This window comes from Leucoraja erinacea, chromosome 8 (assembly GCF_028641065.1).
Source record: "Leucoraja erinacea ecotype New England chromosome 8, Leri_hhj_1, whole genome shotgun sequence".
NCBI lineage: Eukaryota > Metazoa > Chordata > Chondrichthyes > Rajiformes > Rajidae > Leucoraja > Leucoraja erinaceus.
In genome coordinates, this window is record NC_073384.1 from 17,620,285 (window position 1) to 17,641,641 (window position 21,357).

Sequence of the window (21,357 nt, forward strand, 5' to 3'; positions counted from 1 at the left end):
ATGGAATAAGATGGTCAAAGGGCAAGAGTGGTAGACAATAGACAATAGATGCAGGAGTAGGCCTTTTAGTTCTTCAAGCCAGCACTGCCATTCAATGTGATCATGGCTAATCATCTTCAATCAGTACTCCGTTCCTGCCTTCTCCCCATATCCCCTGACTCCGCTATCTTTAAGAGCCCTGTCTAGCTCTCTCTTGAAAGTATCCAGAGAACCGGCCTCCACCGCCCGCTGAGGCAGAGAATTCCACATGCTCACAACTTTCAGTTTGAAGAAGGTTCTCGACCTGAAATGTCACCCATTCCTTCTCTCCAGAGATGCTGTCTGTCCTACTGAGAGAATATCCTTCCTCAAATCAGGAGACCAACATTGCACACAATACTCCAGGTGTGGTCTCACTAGGGCTCTGTACAACTGCAGAATGTCCTCTTTGCTCCTATACTCGACTCCTCTTGTTATAAAGACCAACATGCCATTCGCTCTCTTCACTGCATGCTTACTTTCATAGACTGAAGACCAAAGACCCCGCAATCCCATTGTACTTCTCCTTTTCCTAACTTGATGCCATTTAGATAGTAACCTGCCTTCCTGTTTTTGCTACCAAAGTGGATAACCTCACATTTATCCACATTAAACTTCATCTGCCATACATCTGCTCACTCCCCCAACCTGTCCAAGTCACCCTGCATTCTCATAGCATCCTCCTCAACGTTCACACTGCCACCCAGCTTTGTGTCATCTACAAATTTGCTAATGTTACTTTGAATCCTTGCATCCAAATCATTGGTGCATATTATAAATAGCTGCGGTCCCAGCACCGAGCCTTGCGGTACCACACTAGTTACTGCCTGCCATTTTGAAAAGGACACGTTAATCCCTACTCTTTGTTTCCTGTCTGCCAATCAATTTTCTATCCATGTCAGCACTCTACCCCCAATGCCATGTGACCTAATTTTGTCCACTAATCACTAATGTGGGACCTTATCAAATGCTAGTGGGGAAAACTGCGAAGGGCAAGATTGTTCTGAGGCAAGTGGCCTGAGGCAAGACTTTCCTGGGGCAAGCCATTGGTGGGGTGAAGTGGTTGCCGGTAAATTAGGTCAACAAGACGGATGGGCAAGACAAATGTGGATTAAAACACATCGGGGGAGATGGCCAGTGGGCGTCATTCATGAGGTAAGTGTCGTGGAGCAATTCACCCATATGGGGTAAGATTGTTGACAAGACAGTTGTGAGGTCAGACAGTTATGCAATAAGATTCACATTGGAAAAGCTAGTCATTAATGGAACAAGATCGCCATGTGGGCAAGATGACCATGGGGCACGACTGCTGTTGGACAAGGCAGTTGTGCGGCAAACCAGTCATGGAACAAGATGGCCATAATTAAAACTTAAGTAAGAAGGTCACGGGGAAAGTTTGTCATGGGGCATAAAGTTCATGGAATTAGACCATGGAGTTAAAATGGTCATGGGGCAAGTCAGTCGTGGAGTGAGAGGGTTATCAGGTAATACAGTCTGTGGAATTATCTGCCATAGAAGGCAGTGGATGCCAAGTCATTGGATGTTTTCAAGAGTGAGTAAGATGTAGGGGCTAATGGATTGAGGGATGTGGGGGAAAAGCAGGAACGGGATACTGGTTTTGGTTTATGATCATCATGATCATGTTCAATTGCGGTGCTGTCTTGAAGGGCCGAATGGCCTACCCCACCTATTTTCTATGTTTCTATGAGACTAATAGAACAACCTTTCCGAAGATCCGGTACAACTGCCATGTGTGCTGTGAGTTTCAACATTGTGCTGTGCTGTGAGGTTTAACATTGTTGGCATATATTATTTTACTTTTGAAGTACCGATCTAGACGCTGTAAGATCTTTGCTAGTTATCTGAGGCGTGGTGGTCCCACGACAGGCTTTCGATTTCCCGTAAGTAAACCCAACTCCCGGAAAGACAGCTCTATTTTCAATTTGCTCCACCCTATCAGTGAAAAAAACGTCACTGATGCTGTGTATCGTTGCCAATTGTTTTCTTGATAAGCGTCTGCAACTGAATATATAAATAGCGGGACTTGCTGAACGCACTAAACGAATTGTCGTGGAGTCCCCCGAGTACAGTATCCAAGGACCATTTGGTAAGTACAAAATATTGGTGAGGTATGGTTCATCATATCATATCTAACTCTTGATCACATTAAATAAATGTTATAAGGAGGTGCGGTGCAGAAGTCAAGGACAAGAAGCGGCAATGAACGGCAAAGTGGCGCAGCGGTAGAGTTGCTGCCTCACAGCATCAGAGCCCGGGTTCAATCCTGATTATGGATGATGTCTGTACAGTGTTTGTACGATCTCTGCATGGAATTTCTCCGGGATCTCCAGTTTCTTCCAACATTGACGTACAGGTTTGTAGGTTATTTAGCTTGATAAAAATTGTAAATTGGCCCTGGTATGTGTGGAATATTAAATTTATTAGTGTATGGGAATCGCTGGTCGGCGCGGACTCGGTTTGGCCGAAGGACCTGCTTTTGCGCTGTATCTATAAACTAAACTATTATGATATATGGCGCCCACATCTGCAGAAAATGATTTCATCTTGAGAAATATATAATTCAGTGTTGATGAACCGGAGCTTTAGGGAAAGCAATGAGATAAAATATGCAATGAAATATGTTGCCAGTAACATCTGCGAGAAACGAATAACTATCTGCAAACGGTGAACTAGCGCAGAATCTTATTGACTAATGGAGCGCCTATAAGGGTCTCGACCCGGAATATCACCCATACCGTCTCTCCAGAGTTGGAGCCTGTCCCACTGAGTTACTCCAGCATTTTGTGTCTATCTTTTGGAAACACCATGTTGGAAGAAGCCGTGTAATGAGGTGCAAGTATGAAAACAAAAAGGGAAGAGGAATGGGAAGCACAAATAGAAAGATCTGATACAACAGAAAGTTGGCACATATTTTGCATTTGAAATAACTGTCTACCTGTTCAGAGGGATGATGGCTCAGGTCAGGCTTTCTTTTCCCCCGTAACTAAAACGGAAACTGACTCTTGATTCTCAAAAAGGCAGCTCGGTCTTCTATTGACTCTGCCCTATCTGTAGATCACAATGTTATTGATAGAAAGTGATGATTAAGTTGACCATAATCTCCGTGATAAATAAATAAATATATACAGTGAAAGCACAAAAGGAATTGCCTTGGAGCCCTCTGAGTACAGTATCCAATGAGTATTTGCTAAGTACAAAATATTGGTGAGATACGATTGATCATATTTAATTCTTGATGCCATGAAATAAATATTATAAGTCTGGGCGGGTGGGGTGTTGATGTTGAAGTCAAGGACACCAAGAGGCAAGGAGTGACATGGTGGTGCAGCAGTAGGGTTGCTGCCTTACAGTGCCAGAGACACGGGTTTAATCCTGATTTTGGGTGATGAATTTGTACGTTTCCCCCATGGATTTTTTTCCAGAATCTACGTTTTCCTCCCACATTTGAAAGACGCTCAGGTTTGCAGTTAAATTGGCTGAGTAAAAAATGTGAATTGTCCCTGGTGTGTGTAGGATAGTGTTACTGTATGAGGATCGCTGGTCAGCGTGGACTCGGTGGGCCATTAGGTGTGTTTCCACACTGCATCACTAAACTAAACTAAACTAAACAATTGGGATCTATGGTGACCACATCTGTAATAAATGATTGCATCTTGAGAATATATAACTCAGCGTTGACTCAGTTGGTGGAAGAGTCCAGGACCAGAAGTCATAGCTTCAGAATTAAAGGGTGCTCTTTTTAAAAGGAGGTGAGGAGGTACTTCTTTCGTCAGAGGGTAGTTAATCTGTGGAACATTGCCACAGAGGGCTGTGGAGGTCATGTCTGAAGATATTTTTAAGACATTGGTTAGAACAGGTGTCGAGGGTTATGGGGAGAAGGCAGGAAAATGGGATTAGAGATTAGCCAAGATTGCAGAGATCAACCATGATTGAATGGCGGAGTAGACTTGATGGGTCGAATGGCCTAATTCTACTATAACGTGTAAACTAGAGTTTTAGATTTGGGCAATAACATATATAAATAGCAGTGCCGAGCACTGCTAATATGGTTGATAATGAAGAAAGATATCAAAGACCGAATAATAAAAGGTCTTCAATCCAAAATGAAAATAAGGCAAGAGAAAAGGTGATAAATGAGAGGATATCACGCGTGGAGGAGATGCTGGACTTGGGAATGTAGGTCTACTTCAAGTTCAAATTTATTGTCACATGCACCAATTAAGGTACAGTGATATTTGAGTTACCATATAGCCATACTAAGTGAAAAGCAACAATACACACGGCCACAAAAATAAAATATAACATAAACATCCGCCACAGCGGAATCCACATTCCTCTCTGTGATGGAAGATAATAAAGTTAAATCATCTTCCTCCTTTGTTCACCTGTGGTCGGGGCCGTTGAACCCTCCCCAGTCACCGCTGCCGACAGTCCAATGTCCGAAGCCCTTGTGTCGGGATGATGGAAACTCCGCTGTCGGAAAACACCGCGGCATGGAGCTCCAGAGTCGGCCTCGTCTTACAGGAGACTTCATGGCGTTAAAGTCCACAGGTCACGCAGTTGGAGCTCTTCCATTGGCGATCCTCGGCAAACGATCGCACGCTCCGTGATGGTAAGTCCGCACAGTGCCCAGGGCTTGAAGTGCTGGGCCTGTCTTAAGGAAAGACCTACCACTCCACGATGTTAGTCCGCAGGGGAGATGGAGATGCGATACGGAGAAAAATCGCATCTCCATCGAGGTAAGTGACTGAAAAAAGTTTCCATCAATTTCACCCCACGCCCCACATAAAACAGACCAATAACATTCAAACATACTTTTAAAACATACTTAAAATAATAAAAACAGTGGCGACAGACAAACTGTTAGCGAGGCAGCCACTGCAGCAGCACCACCCGGTGGAGTAAAAATGAAAGTAATAGGAAAGGTGAATGAGGTGGTAGAGAATGTACACGGAAGACTTGGCTTTATTGACCTCGTTACAAAATGGCAGTCTAGCAAGGTGATGCTTGGATAGTACTAAACATTAGTTCCGTCACAGTAAGCATGACGTGCACAGTTCGGGTGATCATGACTAACATCATGTCCAAACTTCTATATTCAATAGCCTGATGAATGAAGGCTAATGTATCAAAGGTCTTCTTTACTACCTTATCTACCTGTGATGCCACTTTCAGGGCAGAATGTGCCAGCATTCCTATATCCCTCTTGCCTACAACGGTTTCCAGAGCTCTACTACTCACCATGAAGGTTCTAACTTGGTTTGACTTCCTGAAATGCAACACCTTGCATGTATCTGCATTAAACTCCATTAGCCATTTCTCAGCCCACTTGCCCAGTTGATCAAGATTCTGATTCCCAGCAAGGCAGCTTTAGTATCTGTTTACTCTGAATTATCCATATATTACAACAGTGAAGATCATAAATAGTACCATAATCTCCTAAATTAATGAATAACCAGCATTGTGGCCTGTTGACTAACCAGAGTGGCCTATTGGAGGTATCGTTTTGGGAGAGGCTGTATGTTGATTTGCAAGGCTGTGCTGAATGCAAGATCTGAGGCTTTGACTCATCAGGTTTTGGGGTGGAGACTGAGCAGAAGGTGACAGCAGGATAAGATAAGGCCTGTTTACTTTTAATATGTGACACTTCCTTGGTCTTAGTGCAATAGATAAGGCAGTTGGGGGCATTTGTATGCTCCTCTTCCAAGATGTGGGATGTCAAGCAGAAGGTGAGTGTGGCAATGGATGGAACAAAGGGAATGTCCATAATGGGGTGAAATAATGGACACTAATTGTTTATTTGCGTAATGTGTTGCTAATGTGAAGTCTGGGTAATGAAGCCTGGTATAAAGGGGCTGTCCCACTTTTGTGTCATTTGCGTGTCACGCAGATGGCGCGCGAAGATTTTGTACATCCCAAAATCCTGGGGTGCCGCGCGCCACCATGCATCACTGCCTACGTCACCACGCACCGTGCGCGCATAATGCACACCATGCACGCATCACGTGCGTCGTGACACGCAAATGATGATGCATAAATTACGTGCAAATGACGCCCAAGTGGGACAGGCCCTTAAGGCATTAAGCAGGCCAGAATAAATATTAATAAAAGAAGAAAAAGTGAAGAGGAATGGGAAGCTCTGCATCCCATCGTTCTGCTCTCCCTCCCCCTCTCCCAGTCACAAGGGCAGAGTTCCCCTGCTCTTCACCTTTCACCCCACAAACCTCTGCATCCAACACATTATCCTCCAACATTTTCTTCACCTCCTTTGTGATCCCATTAATCACTTCTTCTCATCTCCACCACATTCCGCCTTCTGCAGGGACTGCGTCTTCCGCAACTCTTTGGTTCACTCGTCCATTCCCACCCAAACCACCACCTCCCCAGGTACTTTGCCCTGCAACTGTAGGAGATGCAACACCTTTCCTTATACCCCTTCCATCGACTCCATGCAGGGACCTCGACAGACCTTTCAGATTAGACAGAGGTTCACGTGCACCTCCTCTAACCTCATCTACTGCATCCAGTGTTCCCGATGTGGGCTCGTACATCGGGGCTACCAAATGTAGAATCGGCGATCGTTTCGCTGAATACTTCATTTGGTCTGCTGGGGTTTACAGGATCTCCCGGTTTCTAACTATTTAAACTCCACTTCCCATTCTCATACTGACCTGGGCCTCCTCCATTGCCAGAATGAGACCGCATCCATTGCTCGAAGGGCCGAATGGCCTACTCCTGCACCTATTTTCTATGTTTCTATGCATGCAAATTAGAGGAACAGCACCTCGTATTTTACTTGGGTAGTTTACAACCCAGCAGAACACTGAAATCTCTAATTTTAAGTAATATCTACTAACACCCCCCTCCCCTCCACCTTCCCCTAACCTAGTCATTTAACCAGTTTCACAGTTTGCCACTATGTAGGAGATGCTTGAAATCACACCTTCCCTAGCTGACAAATGCGCACCACCCTGCTGAAGTCATTTGTTGCCAGCCCTGATTTGTCCTGGCCATTTCCCGCCTCCTGTTCTCCCTCTCCACACTCGACTCGTTACTTTTAGTTTGTGGAAGGGTTCCGACTCGAAACGTCACCTATTTTTCTCAAGAGATGCAGCCTAACCTGTTGAGATACTCCAGCACTTTGTGTCTATCTTTAGTTCAAGTAGATAGTTTCATGTAAACAACAAAGAAATGAAAGTTCACAAAATTAAAGTGCATTTTAATTCCTGGAAATCAGGCTTCAGTTTTCACGTAAGTAAAACTAAATGTAATTCATCCTGATTCCTAGATAGGTAGCTCCAGTTTCTATTTACACTGCCGTATTTGCAGATTACAACTGCACTGATATAAAGTGAGTTTCAAATTCAGACCCTCAGTCTGAAGAAGGGTTTTAGCCCGAAACGTTACCTATTTCGTTCGCTCCATAGAAGCTGCTGCACCCGCTGAGTTTCTCCAGCATTTTTGTGTACCTTCAAATTGACTATATTCTCCTTTATAATGATAAATCTACAACTGATTAATTGAATGCCGAGGAGACACGTGTTAGGGCCTCATTTATGATGGGAGAGGGGAACCCCCGTTCCCTATAAAATGAGAACATCTCGGATGCCCTGGTATGGAAAACGTCATCTTGGGCCCAGGTGTGGCTTAGACGGGAGAAGGGGATAGAGTCTTTGCAGGAAGCATGGTGGCAAGAAGTGTAGTCAAGATAGTTGTGGGAGTTAGTGGGTTTCTAACAGACATCAGTCGATAATCTTCTAGTGTCTTCTAGTGTCATAATGTAGATGGTGAGCTCAAGAAAGGGGAGGGATGTGTCAGAGATGGTCCAAGTCAATTTGAGTGCAGGATGGAAATTTGTGGTGAAGTTAATGAAGTTCTGCATGGGGGCAGGAGGTAGCACCGATGCAGTCATCAATGTAATGAAGATAGAGTTCGGGGATAGGACCAGTGTACACCTGGAACCTGTGCTTCACCTCTCTCTCCATCCACTCCCCCACCCAATTCACACTAGCTTCTCGTTCTCACCTGATACCAAGATAGGGGGTGTTGTGGATAATGAAGAGGATTTCCAAAGTCTACAGAGTGATTTAGGCCATTTGGAAAAATGGGCTGAAAGATGGCAGATGGAGTTTAATGCTGATAAATGTGAGGTGCTACACCTTGGCAGGACAAATCAAAATAGGACGTACATGGTAAATGGTAGGGAATTGAAGAATACAGTTCAACAGAGGGATCTGGGTATAACTGTGCATAGTTCCTTGAAGGTGGAATCTCATATAGATAGGGTGGTAAAGAAAGCTTTTGGTGTATGCTAGCCTTTATAAATCAGAGCATTGAGTATAGAAGCTGGGATGTAATGTTAAAATTATACAAGGCATTGGTGAGACCAAATCTGGAGTATGGTGTACAATTTTGGTCACCCAATTATAGGAAGGATGTCAACAAAATAGAGAGAGTACAGAGGAGATTTACTAGAATGTTGCCTGGGTTTCAACAACTAAGTTACAGAGATAGGTTGAATAAGTTAGGTCTTTATTCTCTGGAGCGCAGAAGGTTAAGGGGGGACTTGATAGAGGTCTTTAAAATGATGAGAGGGATAGACAGAGTTGATGTGGACAAGCTTTCCATTTGAGAATAGGGAAGATTCAAACAAGAGGACATGACTTCAGAATTAAGGGACAGAAGTTTTGGGGTAATATGAGGGGGAACTTCTTTACTCAGAGAGTGGTAGCGGTGTGGAATGAGCTTCCAGTGGAAGTGGTGGAGGCAGGTTCATTGGTATCATTTAAAAATAAATTGGATAGGCATATTGATGAGAAGGGAATGGAGGGTTATGGTATGAGTGCAGGCAGGTGGGACTAAGGGGAAAAAAAGTTGTTCGGCACGGACTTGTAGGGCCGAGATGGCCTGTTTCCGTGCTGTAATTGTTATATGGTTATATGGTTACATGGCTTCTCACAATGTCCTATGATACACGTCGTCAAGTCCTACAACTAATTATCTACTTGTTAACGAGAGGCTGTGTGTTAAGGTGCAAGTGCTGTGCTTAGGGCAAGCAATGAAACTTTGGCCCACGAGGCTTCACAGAGGAGGTGGACCAGAGGGTGACAGCAGGATAAGGGATGGTCAGTTTGTGGTTTTATTTTGTGTGACTCTTCCTTGGTCTTTATGCTGTGGAGATGACAGTTAGGGCAATCGTATGCCCTTCTTGCAGGATGTGGGTTTGTCCTTGCAACCCTTCTGAAATAAAGACACAGCATTATGCACATTCTAGTCTTTCCTGCTGATTTTTTCCTGGGTAAGGGGGGAGAATGAGGGCCAGAGTAGCTTACTGTTCTGGATGTCAGATGTGGGAGATCATGGAATCTGATAGCCCTCCAGACATTCACATCTGCGCCAGATGCATCGAGATAGAGCTCCTAAGGGACCGTATTAGGAACCTTGAGCAGCAGCTCGATGACCTCCGTCTGGTCAGGGTGAGTGAGGAGGTCATAGAGAGTAGTTGCAGAGAGGTGGTCACTCCAACACCACAGGAAGCAGACAAGTGGGCCACGGATAGGAGGGGCAGAGGCAGGGACTAGAGTAGCCCAGTGGCTGTAGACCTTGGCAATAAGTACTCCCGTTTAAGTACTGTTGGGGGGAACAACCTACCTGGGGGTAGCGACAGCAGCCGGGCCTCCGGCACAGAGACCGGCCCTGTTGCTCAGAAGGGTAAGGAAAAGAAGAGAAGGGCAGTAGTAATAGGGGACTCTATAGTTACGGGATCAGATAGGCGATTCTGTGGACGCAGTCAGGAAACCCGGATGGTAGTTTGTCTCCCTGGTGCTGGAGTCTGGAATGTGTCTGAACGTGTCCAAAATATCCTGAAATGGGAGAGAGAAGAGCCCGAGGTCATGGAACATATAGGTAGAAATGGCATAGGTAGAAAAAGAGAAGAGGTCCTGAAAGGAGAATTTAGGGAGTTGGGAGGAGAGTTAAGGAAAAGGACCGCAAAGGTAACAATCTCAGGATTGCTGCCTGTGCCACACGACAGTGAGAGTAGGAATGGAGCGAGGTGGAGGATAAATGCGTGGCTGAAGGACTGGTGCAGTGGGCAGAGATTCAAGTTTCTGGATCATTAGGACCTCTTTTGGGGAAGGTGTGACCTGTACAAAAAGGACGGGTTGCACTTGAACCCAAGGGGGACCAATAGCCTGGCGGGGAGATTTGCAAAGGCTACAGGGGATACTTTAAACTAGAACGGTTAGGCGTTGGGACTCGAATAGAGAAAGCTAGTAGACAGTGTGTGAGGCAGGAGGCAGAGAAGGGTAGCACTCAGACCCAACATGTAGGGGGGAAAAGAAGAAAAAGAGAATAAGAGGTGGTGTGTTTCTTAAATGTGTGAGCAAAGAGACAGAGGGGGTGTAAATTGAGAGTGGAAGCAATAGGTAGCAAGATGAAAAGTAAAAGTGGCAGGCAGCCAAATCCAGGCCAAAAATCAAAAAGGGACACTTTTCAACATAATTGTATAAGGGGTAAAAATGTTGTAAATACAAGCCTGAAGGCTTTGTGTCTCAATGCAAGGAGCATTCATATTAATGTGAATGAGTTGAATGTGCAGATAGCTATTAATGACTATGATATAGTTGGGATCACGGAGACATGGCTCCAGGGTGACCAAGGCCGAGAGCTGAACATCCAGGGATATTCAATATTCAGGAGGGATAGACGGAAAGGAAAAGGAGGTGGGGTAGCGTTGCTGATTAGAGAGGAGATTAGCGCAATAGAAAGGAAGGACATTAGTGGAAGATGTGGAATTGATATGGGTAGAGCTGCGAAACAATAAGGGGCAGAAAACGCCAGTTGCAGTTGTGTACAGGCCACCTAACAGTAGTAGTGGAGTTGGGGATGGCATCAAACGGGAAATTAGAAATGCGTGCAACAAAGGTAAAACAGTATAATGGGTGACTTCAATCTACATATAGATTGGGTGAATCAAATTGGCAGGGATGCTGAGGAAGAGGATGTCTTGGAATGTATGCGGGATAGTTTTCTAAACCAACACGTAAAGTAACCAACGAGAGAGCAGGTTATTCTAGACTGGGTATTGAGTAATGAGGAAGGGTTAGTTAGCAGTCTTGTTGTGCGTGGTCCCTTGGTCAAGAGTGACCATAATATGGTTGAGTTCTTCATTAGGATGGAGAGTGACATCATTAATTCAGAAACAAGGGTTCTGAACTTAAAGAAAGGTGTATGAGGGTCTTGAGGGTATGAGACGTGAATTGGCCAAGATAGACTGGCAATTGATTCTTAAAGGGTTGACGGTGGATATGCAATGGAGGTATTTAAAGACTGCATGGATGAACTACAACAATTGTTCATCCCAGTTTGGCAAAAGAATAAATCAGGGAAGGTAGTGCATCCGTGGATAACAACAGAAATCAGGGATAGTATCAAAACAAAAGATGAAGCGTACAAATTAGCCAGAAAAAGCAGCCAACCAGAGGACTGGAACTCAGAGTCCAGCAGAGGAGGACAAAGGGCTTAATTAGGAAAGGGAAAATAGATTATGAAAGAAAACTGGCAGGGAACATAAAAACTGACTTAGTCTAACATAGGTAGTGGGGAAACTGCTAGAGTCAGTTATTAAAGATAGGATAGCAGCACATTTGGAAAGTGGTGAAATCATTGGACAAAGTCAGCATGGATTTATGGAAAGGTAAATCATGTCTGACGAATCTTATAGAATTTTTCGAGGATGTAACTAGTAGAGTGGATAAGGAAGAACCAATGGATGTGTTACACAAAAAAGCTGTAGAAACTCAGCGGGTGCAGCAGCATCTATGGAGCGAAGGAAATAGGCAACGTTTCGGGCCGAAACCCTTCTTCAGACTGATCGGGGACGGGGGTGGGCGGGGACAAGAACCTTGCTGTCTCCTCCCCCTCCTCAGCCCCCCTGCTGTCTCCTCCCATCCCCCAGCCTTCAGGCTCCTCCTCCTCCTTTTCCCTTTCTTGTCCCCGCCCACCCCCGTCCCCGATCAGTCTGAAGAAGGGTTTCGGCCCGAAACGTTGCCTATTTCCTTCGCTCCATAGATGCTGCTGCACCCGCTGAGTTTCTCCAGCTTTTTTGTGTAACCTTCGATTCTCCAGCATCTGCAGTTCCCTCTTAAACACAATGGATGTGTTATATCTGGACTTTCAGAAGGCATTCGACAAGGTCCCACATAAGAGATTAGTATACAAACTTAAAGCACACAGGGGTTCAGTATTGATGTGGATAGGGAACTGGCTGGCAGACAGGAAGCAAAGAGTAGGAGTAAACGGGTCCTTTTCAGAATGGCAGGCAGTGACTACTGGGGTACCACAAGGCTCAGTGCTGGGACCCCAGCTATTTACAATATATGACACGAAGCTGGGGGGCAGTGATAGCTGTGAGGAGGATGCTAGGTCGCTGCAAGGTGACTTGGATAGGCTGGGTGAGTGGGCAAGTGCATGGCAGTTGCAGTATAATGTGGATAAATGTGAGGTTATCCACTTTGGTGACAAAAACAGGAAAGTAGACTATTATAATAATGTATTTTATTGTCATTGCATTTAGTATGCAGCTCCAACCGATGAAAAAGAAAAGTAAAATAAATAAATAAGCTTTGTGTCATGACCATCCGAGGGAGACAGTCCAGGAGGGGTGGGGGACACTCAGCAGGGCCAGTTCAGAGCCGCTATAGCTCTTGGAATAAAGCTGTTTCTGGGTCTGGAGGTACGGGCGTAGAAGACCTTCTAACGCCTGCTGGAGGGTAGTAGTTCAAACAGTTCGTTACAGGGGTGTGATGAGTCTTTATGGATGCTGACGGCCTTCCTGAGGCACCGTGTGTGGTAGATGCCCTCCAAGACTAGTAGCTCTGTCCCAATGATCCTCTGCGCTCTGTGGATGCGCTGAAGTGCTTTCCTCTCCGCCTCGGTGCAGCTGAGATACCACACAGAGATGCCATACGTTAATATGCTCTCTGTGGTGCAGCGGTAGAACGTTGTCAGCAACTGTTGGGGCAGACCAGTCTTTTTTAATGTTCTCAGGAAGGACTGTCGTTGCTGTGCCTTCTTGACCAGCGCAGCGGTGTTGGTGGACCATGTGAGGTCATCTGAAATGTGAGTGCCCAGAAACTTAAATCTGGCCACTCTCTCCACGCTTTCCCCGTAAATGGAGATTGGGGCGTATTCTCCATTATGGGACCTCGTGAAGTCAATAATCAGCTGCTTGGTCTTGGAGGTGTTTAGTGACAAGTTGCTATGTGTGCACCAGTTCGCCAGGTTCTGCACCTCCGCTCTGTATTTTGTTTCATCACCGTTGGTCATCAGCCCAATCACTGTAGTGTCGTCTGCAAACTTCACGATGGTGTTGGTGTCGAATGCAGGAACACAGTCATGAGTGAAGAGGGAGTATAGCATGGGGCTTAGTACACAGTCCTGTGGTGTGCCAGTGCTCAGGGTGATAGTGGAGGACAGTTGCGGGCCCAGTCTCACTGCCTGCGGTCGCTCCATCAGAAAGTTCAGGATCCAATCGCATATCGGCGAGCTGAGGCCTAGCTGGTGGAGTTTGGTTGTGAGCTTGGTGGGGATGACCGTATTGAATGCAGAGCTATAGTCAACGGAGAGCATCCCCACGTACGTGCCCTGTCTGTCCAGGTGAGTCAGTGTGAAGAGCCAGAGAGATGGCATCCTCTGTTGATCTATTTGCCCTGTATGCAAATTGATGAGAGTCCAGTGATGCTAGATTTGATATGGGAGAGGACCAGCCTTTCGAAGCACTTCATTGGGATTGGAGTTAGGGCAACCGGGCGGTAGTCGTTCAGGTTGGTGACTTTGGACTTTTTCGGCACCGGCACTATGGTGGCTGTTTTCAGGCACTTGGGGACTGTGCCAGAGATAGAGATAGATTGAAGATTCTCGTGAATACATCCGCCAGCTGTACAGTACAGTCCTTTAGTACCTTTCTCTGGACTCCATCCGGGCCTGCAGCCTTGCGTGGATTGATCCTTCGCAGAGCGCACTGTACCTCCTGAGTGCTCAGTGTCAAGGCCTGTTATCTGAATGGTGGCCGATTAGGAAAAGGGGAGATGTAATGAGACCTGGGTGTCATGGTGTACCAGTCATTGAAAGTAGGCATGCAGGTGCAGCAGGCAGTGAAGAAAGCGAATGGTATGTTAGCATTCATTGCAAAAGGATTTGAGTATAGTAGCAGGGAGGTTCTACTGCAGTTGTACAGGGTCTTGGTGAGACCACACCTGGATTGCGCACAGCTTTGGTCTCCTAATCTGAGGAAGGACATTGTTGCCATAGAGGGAGTACAGAGAAGGTTCACCAGACTGATTCCTGGGATGTCAGGACTTTCATATGAAGAAAGACTGGATAGACTCGGCTTGTACTCGCTAGAATTTAGAAGATTGAGGGGGGATCTTATAGAAACTTACAAAATTCTTAAGGGGTTGGACAGGCTAGATGCAGGAAGATTGTTCCTGATGTTGGGGAAGTCCAGAACACGGGGTCACAGTTTAAGGATAAATGGGAAATCTTTTAGGACCGAGATGAGGAAAACATTTTTCACACAGAGAGTGGTGAATCTCTGGAATTCTCTGCTACAGAATGTAGTTGAGGCCAGTTCATTGGCTATATTTAAGAGTGAGTGAGATGTGGCCCTTGTGGCTAAAGGGATCAGAGGGTATGGAGAGAAGGCAGGTACAGGATACTGAGTTGGATGATCAGCCATGATCATATTGAATGGCCAAATGGCCTACTTGAAGGGCTAAATGGCCTACTCCTGCAACTAATTTCTATGTTTCTCTATGTATCCATCAGACTTCAGCACATTATCATCTAGATTGCCAGCACCCTTCCAAGTACAGAACTCTGATGCCCCCTCACAATGTTTCCAGTGACACTAACTAGATGCCACAAATCCCTGAAGTCCATCTCGCATTCTGTCAGTTCCTTATTTCCCAGACACACGTTAAGGTTTTTCAGGGGTAAATAACATGGGTGTGTGGATGGAACTAAGGCTCGGATTAACCCTCCATCACATTTCATTTAAACCATCGTCAAAATGGTAACAATGCAGCGAGATGCTGGAAATAACTTAAATATTTAAAAGATTCCCAAAAATGACAGTGAACTGTTTCCCATCTGTCAATTGCCTCTGCACACAGTCCATCCTCCAGAATGAGCTGTTCGGATCCCAGTCACCAAGAAGACACTTCCACAGGATATCGGGATGATGTGAGTTACTGCTGTCTGCGAATCACTCCATGATTTTGTGGGGAGCGATGTCACATGGTTTAGAGATACAGCGTGGAAATCCACCAGATCTGCACCGACCAGCAATCCCTGCTCTCCTACACACACTAGCGAACATTTTCACATTTACCAAGCCAATTTACCTACAAACCTGTACCTCTTTGGAGTGTGGGAGGAAACCGAAGACCTCGGAGAAAACCCACGCAGGTCATGGTGAAAACGTACATACTCAATACAGACAGCACCCATAGTCAGGATCGAACCTGGGTCTCTGGCTCTGCAAACACTGTAAGGCTGTAACTCTACCGCTGTGCCACCATGCCACTCTAGAGGTTTACTTCTTTAATATTATGTCATCAAACATCCTTTGTGTTTACTGCAACTATTTCCCTTGCAGGAGAAGAGTTCAGTCACCATGGCCAGTGAGGAATGTAAAACTGTTGCTTCCATAAAGATGGCCATGAGGAGCGTCACCAAAGCATCTGACGTCAGGGAAGACAATGCTTTGTTCTTGCAGCCATACAGTAACTGGGAACAGTTCCTAATGCCTGGCCCACTCTCTGTAGCCATTTTAGGTGAAATAATATTCCTTTCCGCAGGAGAAGACTTTGCAATTGACAAGGGTATGCCCAAGGAAGGATTTAAGTTCATAAAATATCCCAAATCATTCCGTGCCTCTTTAGTGCAAGTGAGCAATGAGGGCGGGGAGGCTTTTCAGATAGCTCACAAGAACATGGACCAAATCCGGCTTCTCTCTGTGCTTGTCCCGACTGACATGAAGGATGTTGTGAAGATCCTCATGCAGAAGAATCCAAAGTTCACTGAAGATTTCCTCCCGACCCCTCTGAACAGCATCAAATCTACTGCAGATAAATGCTTGAAGCTTTCCACGGCTGTGGAGGAGAAATTTAATGCAGTCATCCGTCTGATCAATGAACTACTGGAGGCCTGTACAAGCTCCAAAGGAGATTATGATAAACAATTACGTGAAATACAATTTGAAAAGGAACGTGCTGAAATGCAGGAGAAAGCATCTAACGAAAGAAAAGCCATGATAGAAGAACATCATAAAAAACTGGAAACCCAAATGAAGGAAGCAAAGGAAGATTACAAAGCCAGCATGGATTCCATACCTGTTGGCTGGGATGCTGTGAAAATGTCTATGGCAGAAAAACTTATGAATGGTGTCAGTGCATTGATCAGTGGAAGCATGCTCAAGGCTGTTTTCTCTGGGGAAAGCAGTAATAAATGTTATAATTCCAGTTCAAGGAATGATCATAACACCAATCCGAATTCTGCGGAAGGAGTTGAGAATGATATCATTTATAAAGCAGACGCACTACAAAATATTATACAAGATATTCATCCTTTCCAAAGCAAGGATAAAACAATTAACTTGAGTAAGTTGAACAGTGCGGATGGTGCTGGCATTTTAAGCTTTTGTAAAGAAAACTTGGATAAATTGCAGCAGAAAGCAACAGATGGAGTGGACTGCAAAGAGAAGCACACAGCATTGAAGATCTGTGAAGCAGGAATTGGAATATGTGAGGAGCTGGTAACAATGGGAAAGTCTGAACAAGTTGACAAAAACAAAATGGCTGATCTAGCTGTGAAGATCAAACAAGTGATGCAGGATTCAATTACATTCACCTCTCGTAGCAAGGGAAAGACAGGATCCATGGGGTTTACTGCCAGTCCACCACACATTGCTACAGCTCAGCCAGCAGAGGGACCCAGTGGTTTACAGACAGCCAGTCTCAATGCCAGGATCAAAGTGGAACAGTCTGCAGCTCAGCTACGAGCCTCACAGGAGATGTACGAGAAAAGCTTTGAGAATCTAAAGGAGAATAACAAAGAACTCGAACAGGTCCTGGAGACTCTGAAGCGTTGTAATGTTCAGGAAATAGACTTTAATACAACTGTTGAGATGCTCCTGAAGGGATTGGATGCATTAGGCCGTGTGAAGGAACAATGGGGGAAGATGGTGCTCTTCTTCACCATGATGTCAAACCTGATCGAAAGCTCACTAAACCCATCACTTCTCAAATTCACGGAGTACAGTGAAAAGTTTTCTGGCTATTCACCGAACCAGCTGACACAGGATCTACTGTACACACAGATCTCTCATGCCACCAACATTGCGAGCCTTGTCCACATGATTGCTGAAACCTACGTACAGGTCTCCACCCACCACCTGATGGACCGAGTCAACAGCCTGGGGAAATTACTGGGACTCGACCCAAATCGGAACAGACTTAAGTTTGATCAGGAACATGAGAAGTTTGGATCGGACTGTGATGAAGCATCAAAAGCCATAGAGGTTCTTGTTCAGAAGAACAAGGACCAGTATAAAAAACGTGTGCAGGCGAGAATAGATAGGCTGAATAACAGTGTGCAGGCCTTGCTATCTCCAGCCACTCCAGGAGAAATTAAAGAAATTCAAGATGCCGTGCAAGGAGGCATCCAAGAGGGACTTGTGGAAATAGCAGAGGAAGTTATTAATGATTTTTACTAATCATCTGCTACCACACAGATCTCACTTATTATTCCATTTCCCAAAGATCGATGCTGTTTATCAATTCTATCTTCATTATATTTTAATAAAGAGGGTGTTGCTCTTTTTTATGATGGTGGCAGCAGGTTACATGAATAAAAGCATCTTCCAATATATTGAAAGCACATAGTCATTTTCCAAGGGCAGGGCTGTCAAGAACGAGAGTATGTATATAACCATATAACCATATAACAATTGCAGCACGGAAACAGGCCATCTCGGCCCTACAAGTCCATGCCGAACAAATTTTTTTCCCCTTAGTCCCACCTGCCTGCACTCGTACCATAACCCTCCATTCCCTTCCCATCCATATGCCTATCCAATTTATTTTTAAATGATACCAATCAACCTGCCTCCACCACTTCCACTGGGAGCTCATTCCACACCGCCACCACTCTCTGCGTAAGAAGTTCCCCCTCATATTACCCCTAAACTTCTGTCCCTTAATTCTGAAGTCATGTCCTCTTGTTTGAATCTTCCCTATTCTCAAAGGGAAAAGCTTGTCCACATCAACTCTGTCTATCCCTCTCATCATTTTAAAGACCTCTATCAGGTCCCCCCTTAACCTTCTGCGCTCCAGAGAATAAAGACCTAACTTATTCAACCTTTCTCTGTAACTTAATTGTTGAAACCCAGGCAACATTCTAGTAAATCTCCTCTGTACTCTCTCTATTTTGTTGACATCCTTCCTATAATTTGGCGACCAAAATTGTACACCATACTCCAGATTTGGTCTCACCAATGCCTTGTACAATTTTAACATTACATCCCAGCTTCTATACTCAATGCTCTGATTTATAAAAGCGAGCATACCAAAAGCTTTCTTTACCACCCTATCTATATGAGATTCCACCTTCAAGGAACTATGCACGGTTATACCCAGATCCCTCTGTTCAACTGTATTCTTCAATTCCCTACCATTTACCATGTACGTCCTATTTTGATTTGTCCTGCCAAGGTGTAGCACCTCACATTTATCAGCATTAAACTCCATCTGCCATCTTTCAGCCCATTTTTCCAAATGGCCTAAATCACTCTGTAGACTTTGGAAATCCTCTTCATTATCCACAACACCCCCTATCTTAGTATCATCTGCATACTTACTAATCCAATTTACCACACCTTCATCCAGATCATTGATGTACATGACAAACAACAAAGGACCCAACACAGATCCCTGAGGCACCCTACTAGTCACCTGCCTCCAACCCGATAAACAGCCATCCACCTCTGGCTTCTCCCATTTAGCCACTGTTGAATCCATCTTGCTATTCCTGCATTTATACCCAACAGTTGAACCTTCTTAACCAACCTTCCATGAGGAACCTTGTCAAAGGCCTTACTAAAGTCCATATAGACAACATCCACTGCTTTACCCTCGTCAATTTCCCTAGTAACCTCTTCAAAAAATTCAAGAAGATTAGTCAAACATGACCTTCCAGGCACAAATCCATGTTGACTGTTCCTAATCAGACCCTGTTTATCTAGATGCTTATATATATATATATATATATTGTCTCTAAGTATCTTTTCCATTAATTTGCCCACCAGTGAAGTCAAACTAACAGGTCTATAATTGCTAGGTTTACTCTTAGAACCCTTTTTAAACAATGGAACAACATGCGCAGTACGCCAATCCTCGGGGACTATTCCCGTTTCTAATGACATTTGAAATATTTCTGTCATAGCCCCGGCTATTTCTACACTAACTTCCCTCAATGTCCTAGGGAATATCCTGTCAGGACCTGGAGACTTATCCACTTTTATATTTTTCAAAAGTGTCAGTACTTCTTTTACTTTGAAACTCATAGTATCCATAGCTACTCTACTAGTTTCCCTTACCTCACATAATTCAATATCCTTCTCCTTGGTGAATACCGAAGAAAAAAAATTGTTCAATATCTCCCCCATCTCTTTTGGCTCTGCAGATAGCTGTCCACTCTGTCTCTCCAATGGACCAATTTTATCCCTCCTTATCCTTTTGCTATTAATATAGCTGTAGAAACCCTTTGGATTGACTTTCACCTTACTTGCCAAAGCAACCTCATATCTTCTTTTAGCTTTTCTAATTTCTTTCTTAAGATTCTTTTTACATTCCTTATACTCCTCAAGCACCTCATTTACTTCATGCTGCCTATAATTATTGTAGATCTCCCTCTTTTTCCAAACAAGATGTCCAATTTCCCTTGAAAACCAGGGCTCTTTCCAATTTTTACTGTTTCCTTTCAACCGAACAGGAACAGGAACAGGACATGTTGAAGGGGAGAAGGGAAAGATTTGATTGGAACCCGAGGGGCAATTTTTTACACGGAGGCTTGTTGGTATATGGAATGTGCTGTCAGAGGATGTCATAGAGGCAGGCATAGTAACAATTATAAAATATTTCTACAGGTACATGGATAGAAAAGCTTTAGACAGATATGGACCAAACATGGCCAAATGGAACTAGCTCAGATGGGCAACTTGGTTAACATGGATGAATTTGTCCGATGGGCTTGTTTCCATGCTGTTTGACATGTTGACTCTAAAAATCAAAACATTTTCACGTAAATTTATTAAAGTGGCAGAACGTAGTGAGCAAAATGGGGTCTGAAGCCACGGAAACAGAGGCACTGTGTCCAAAAGATGAGGTGACACTGAACATTTCTAAGGTTGGGTCACAACTGAAATATTCACCTGTGTTGTTGTGAAGGATTTGAAGATTCTGGAGAGAGTTAAGGAACGATCATGGCAGGATTAATTAAATAGAATGAACCTGTTCTCATTAGCAGCTCCAGTCGACACTAATTTTAAATGATGGGCAAATGACAAGTGATGTGTGACTAAATGAATTTTGTCCAGTAAATGGTTATAATCCGGTACTTGCAGGTTCTAAAGATGATGGAAATATAATTGATTGTAGCATTCCAAGGAGATTTGGGAAGGCATGTAAGCTAAATAAATTGAGGCTCCACGTAAATAAATTATAGGGCTCTTTGTAAACTGGAAGGATGAGTTTGAATAGATTTCTTGACAGACACATAACATTAACTCAATCACCCAGTTGGCCTCCTCCTTTGCTTCTACCTATTCTGTAAATCAGTAAAATATCTTACACTTCTGATTTATTATTTGATTATTAGAATATAATTGTTTTTAATTGCTTTAAGTGAGACACATGCCCAGGATCACATTTGCCTGAGATTAAGCTGTGTTGTAATTTGCTAAAGATATCCAAGAATATGTTCAATATTTAGCATTAACTTTTCAATAAACTTGATAAGATGCATGACCAAATCCTTGAATTTTCTCACATTCATTGATAATTCCTTTAAGATCACCGATGTGTCTTAATGACATTCTTTCTACTATCAGAGCTATAATAATCTGAGGACAACGGAGAATAAGAGCTATGTCCTTTCAAAGATTTTGAAGTCTCCAGTGCAACTTTGCATTTAAGGTCAATTACTTAAGAGAATAATTTTGTGAATTATATTCTTAACAAAGTACAGCAGAGAAAT

At 44.1% G+C, this 21,357-nt stretch overlaps 1 protein-coding gene across 1 annotated transcript; it reads left to right on the forward strand.

Moving 5' to 3' along the window:
* Window positions 1-1,845: 1,845 nt before the first annotated feature.
* Window positions 1,846-21,133, forward strand: LOC129699380 (uncharacterized). Its single transcript, XM_055639101.1, has 2 exons — window positions 1,846-2,125; window positions 15,701-21,133. Exon 2 carries the CDS (start codon window positions 15,719-15,721, stop codon window positions 17,816-17,818), a length of 2,100 nt encoding a protein of 699 aa, XP_055495076.1. The 5' UTR covers window positions 1,846-2,125; window positions 15,701-15,718; the 3' UTR covers window positions 17,819-21,133.
* The last annotated feature ends 224 nt before the right edge of the window (window positions 21,134-21,357 follow it).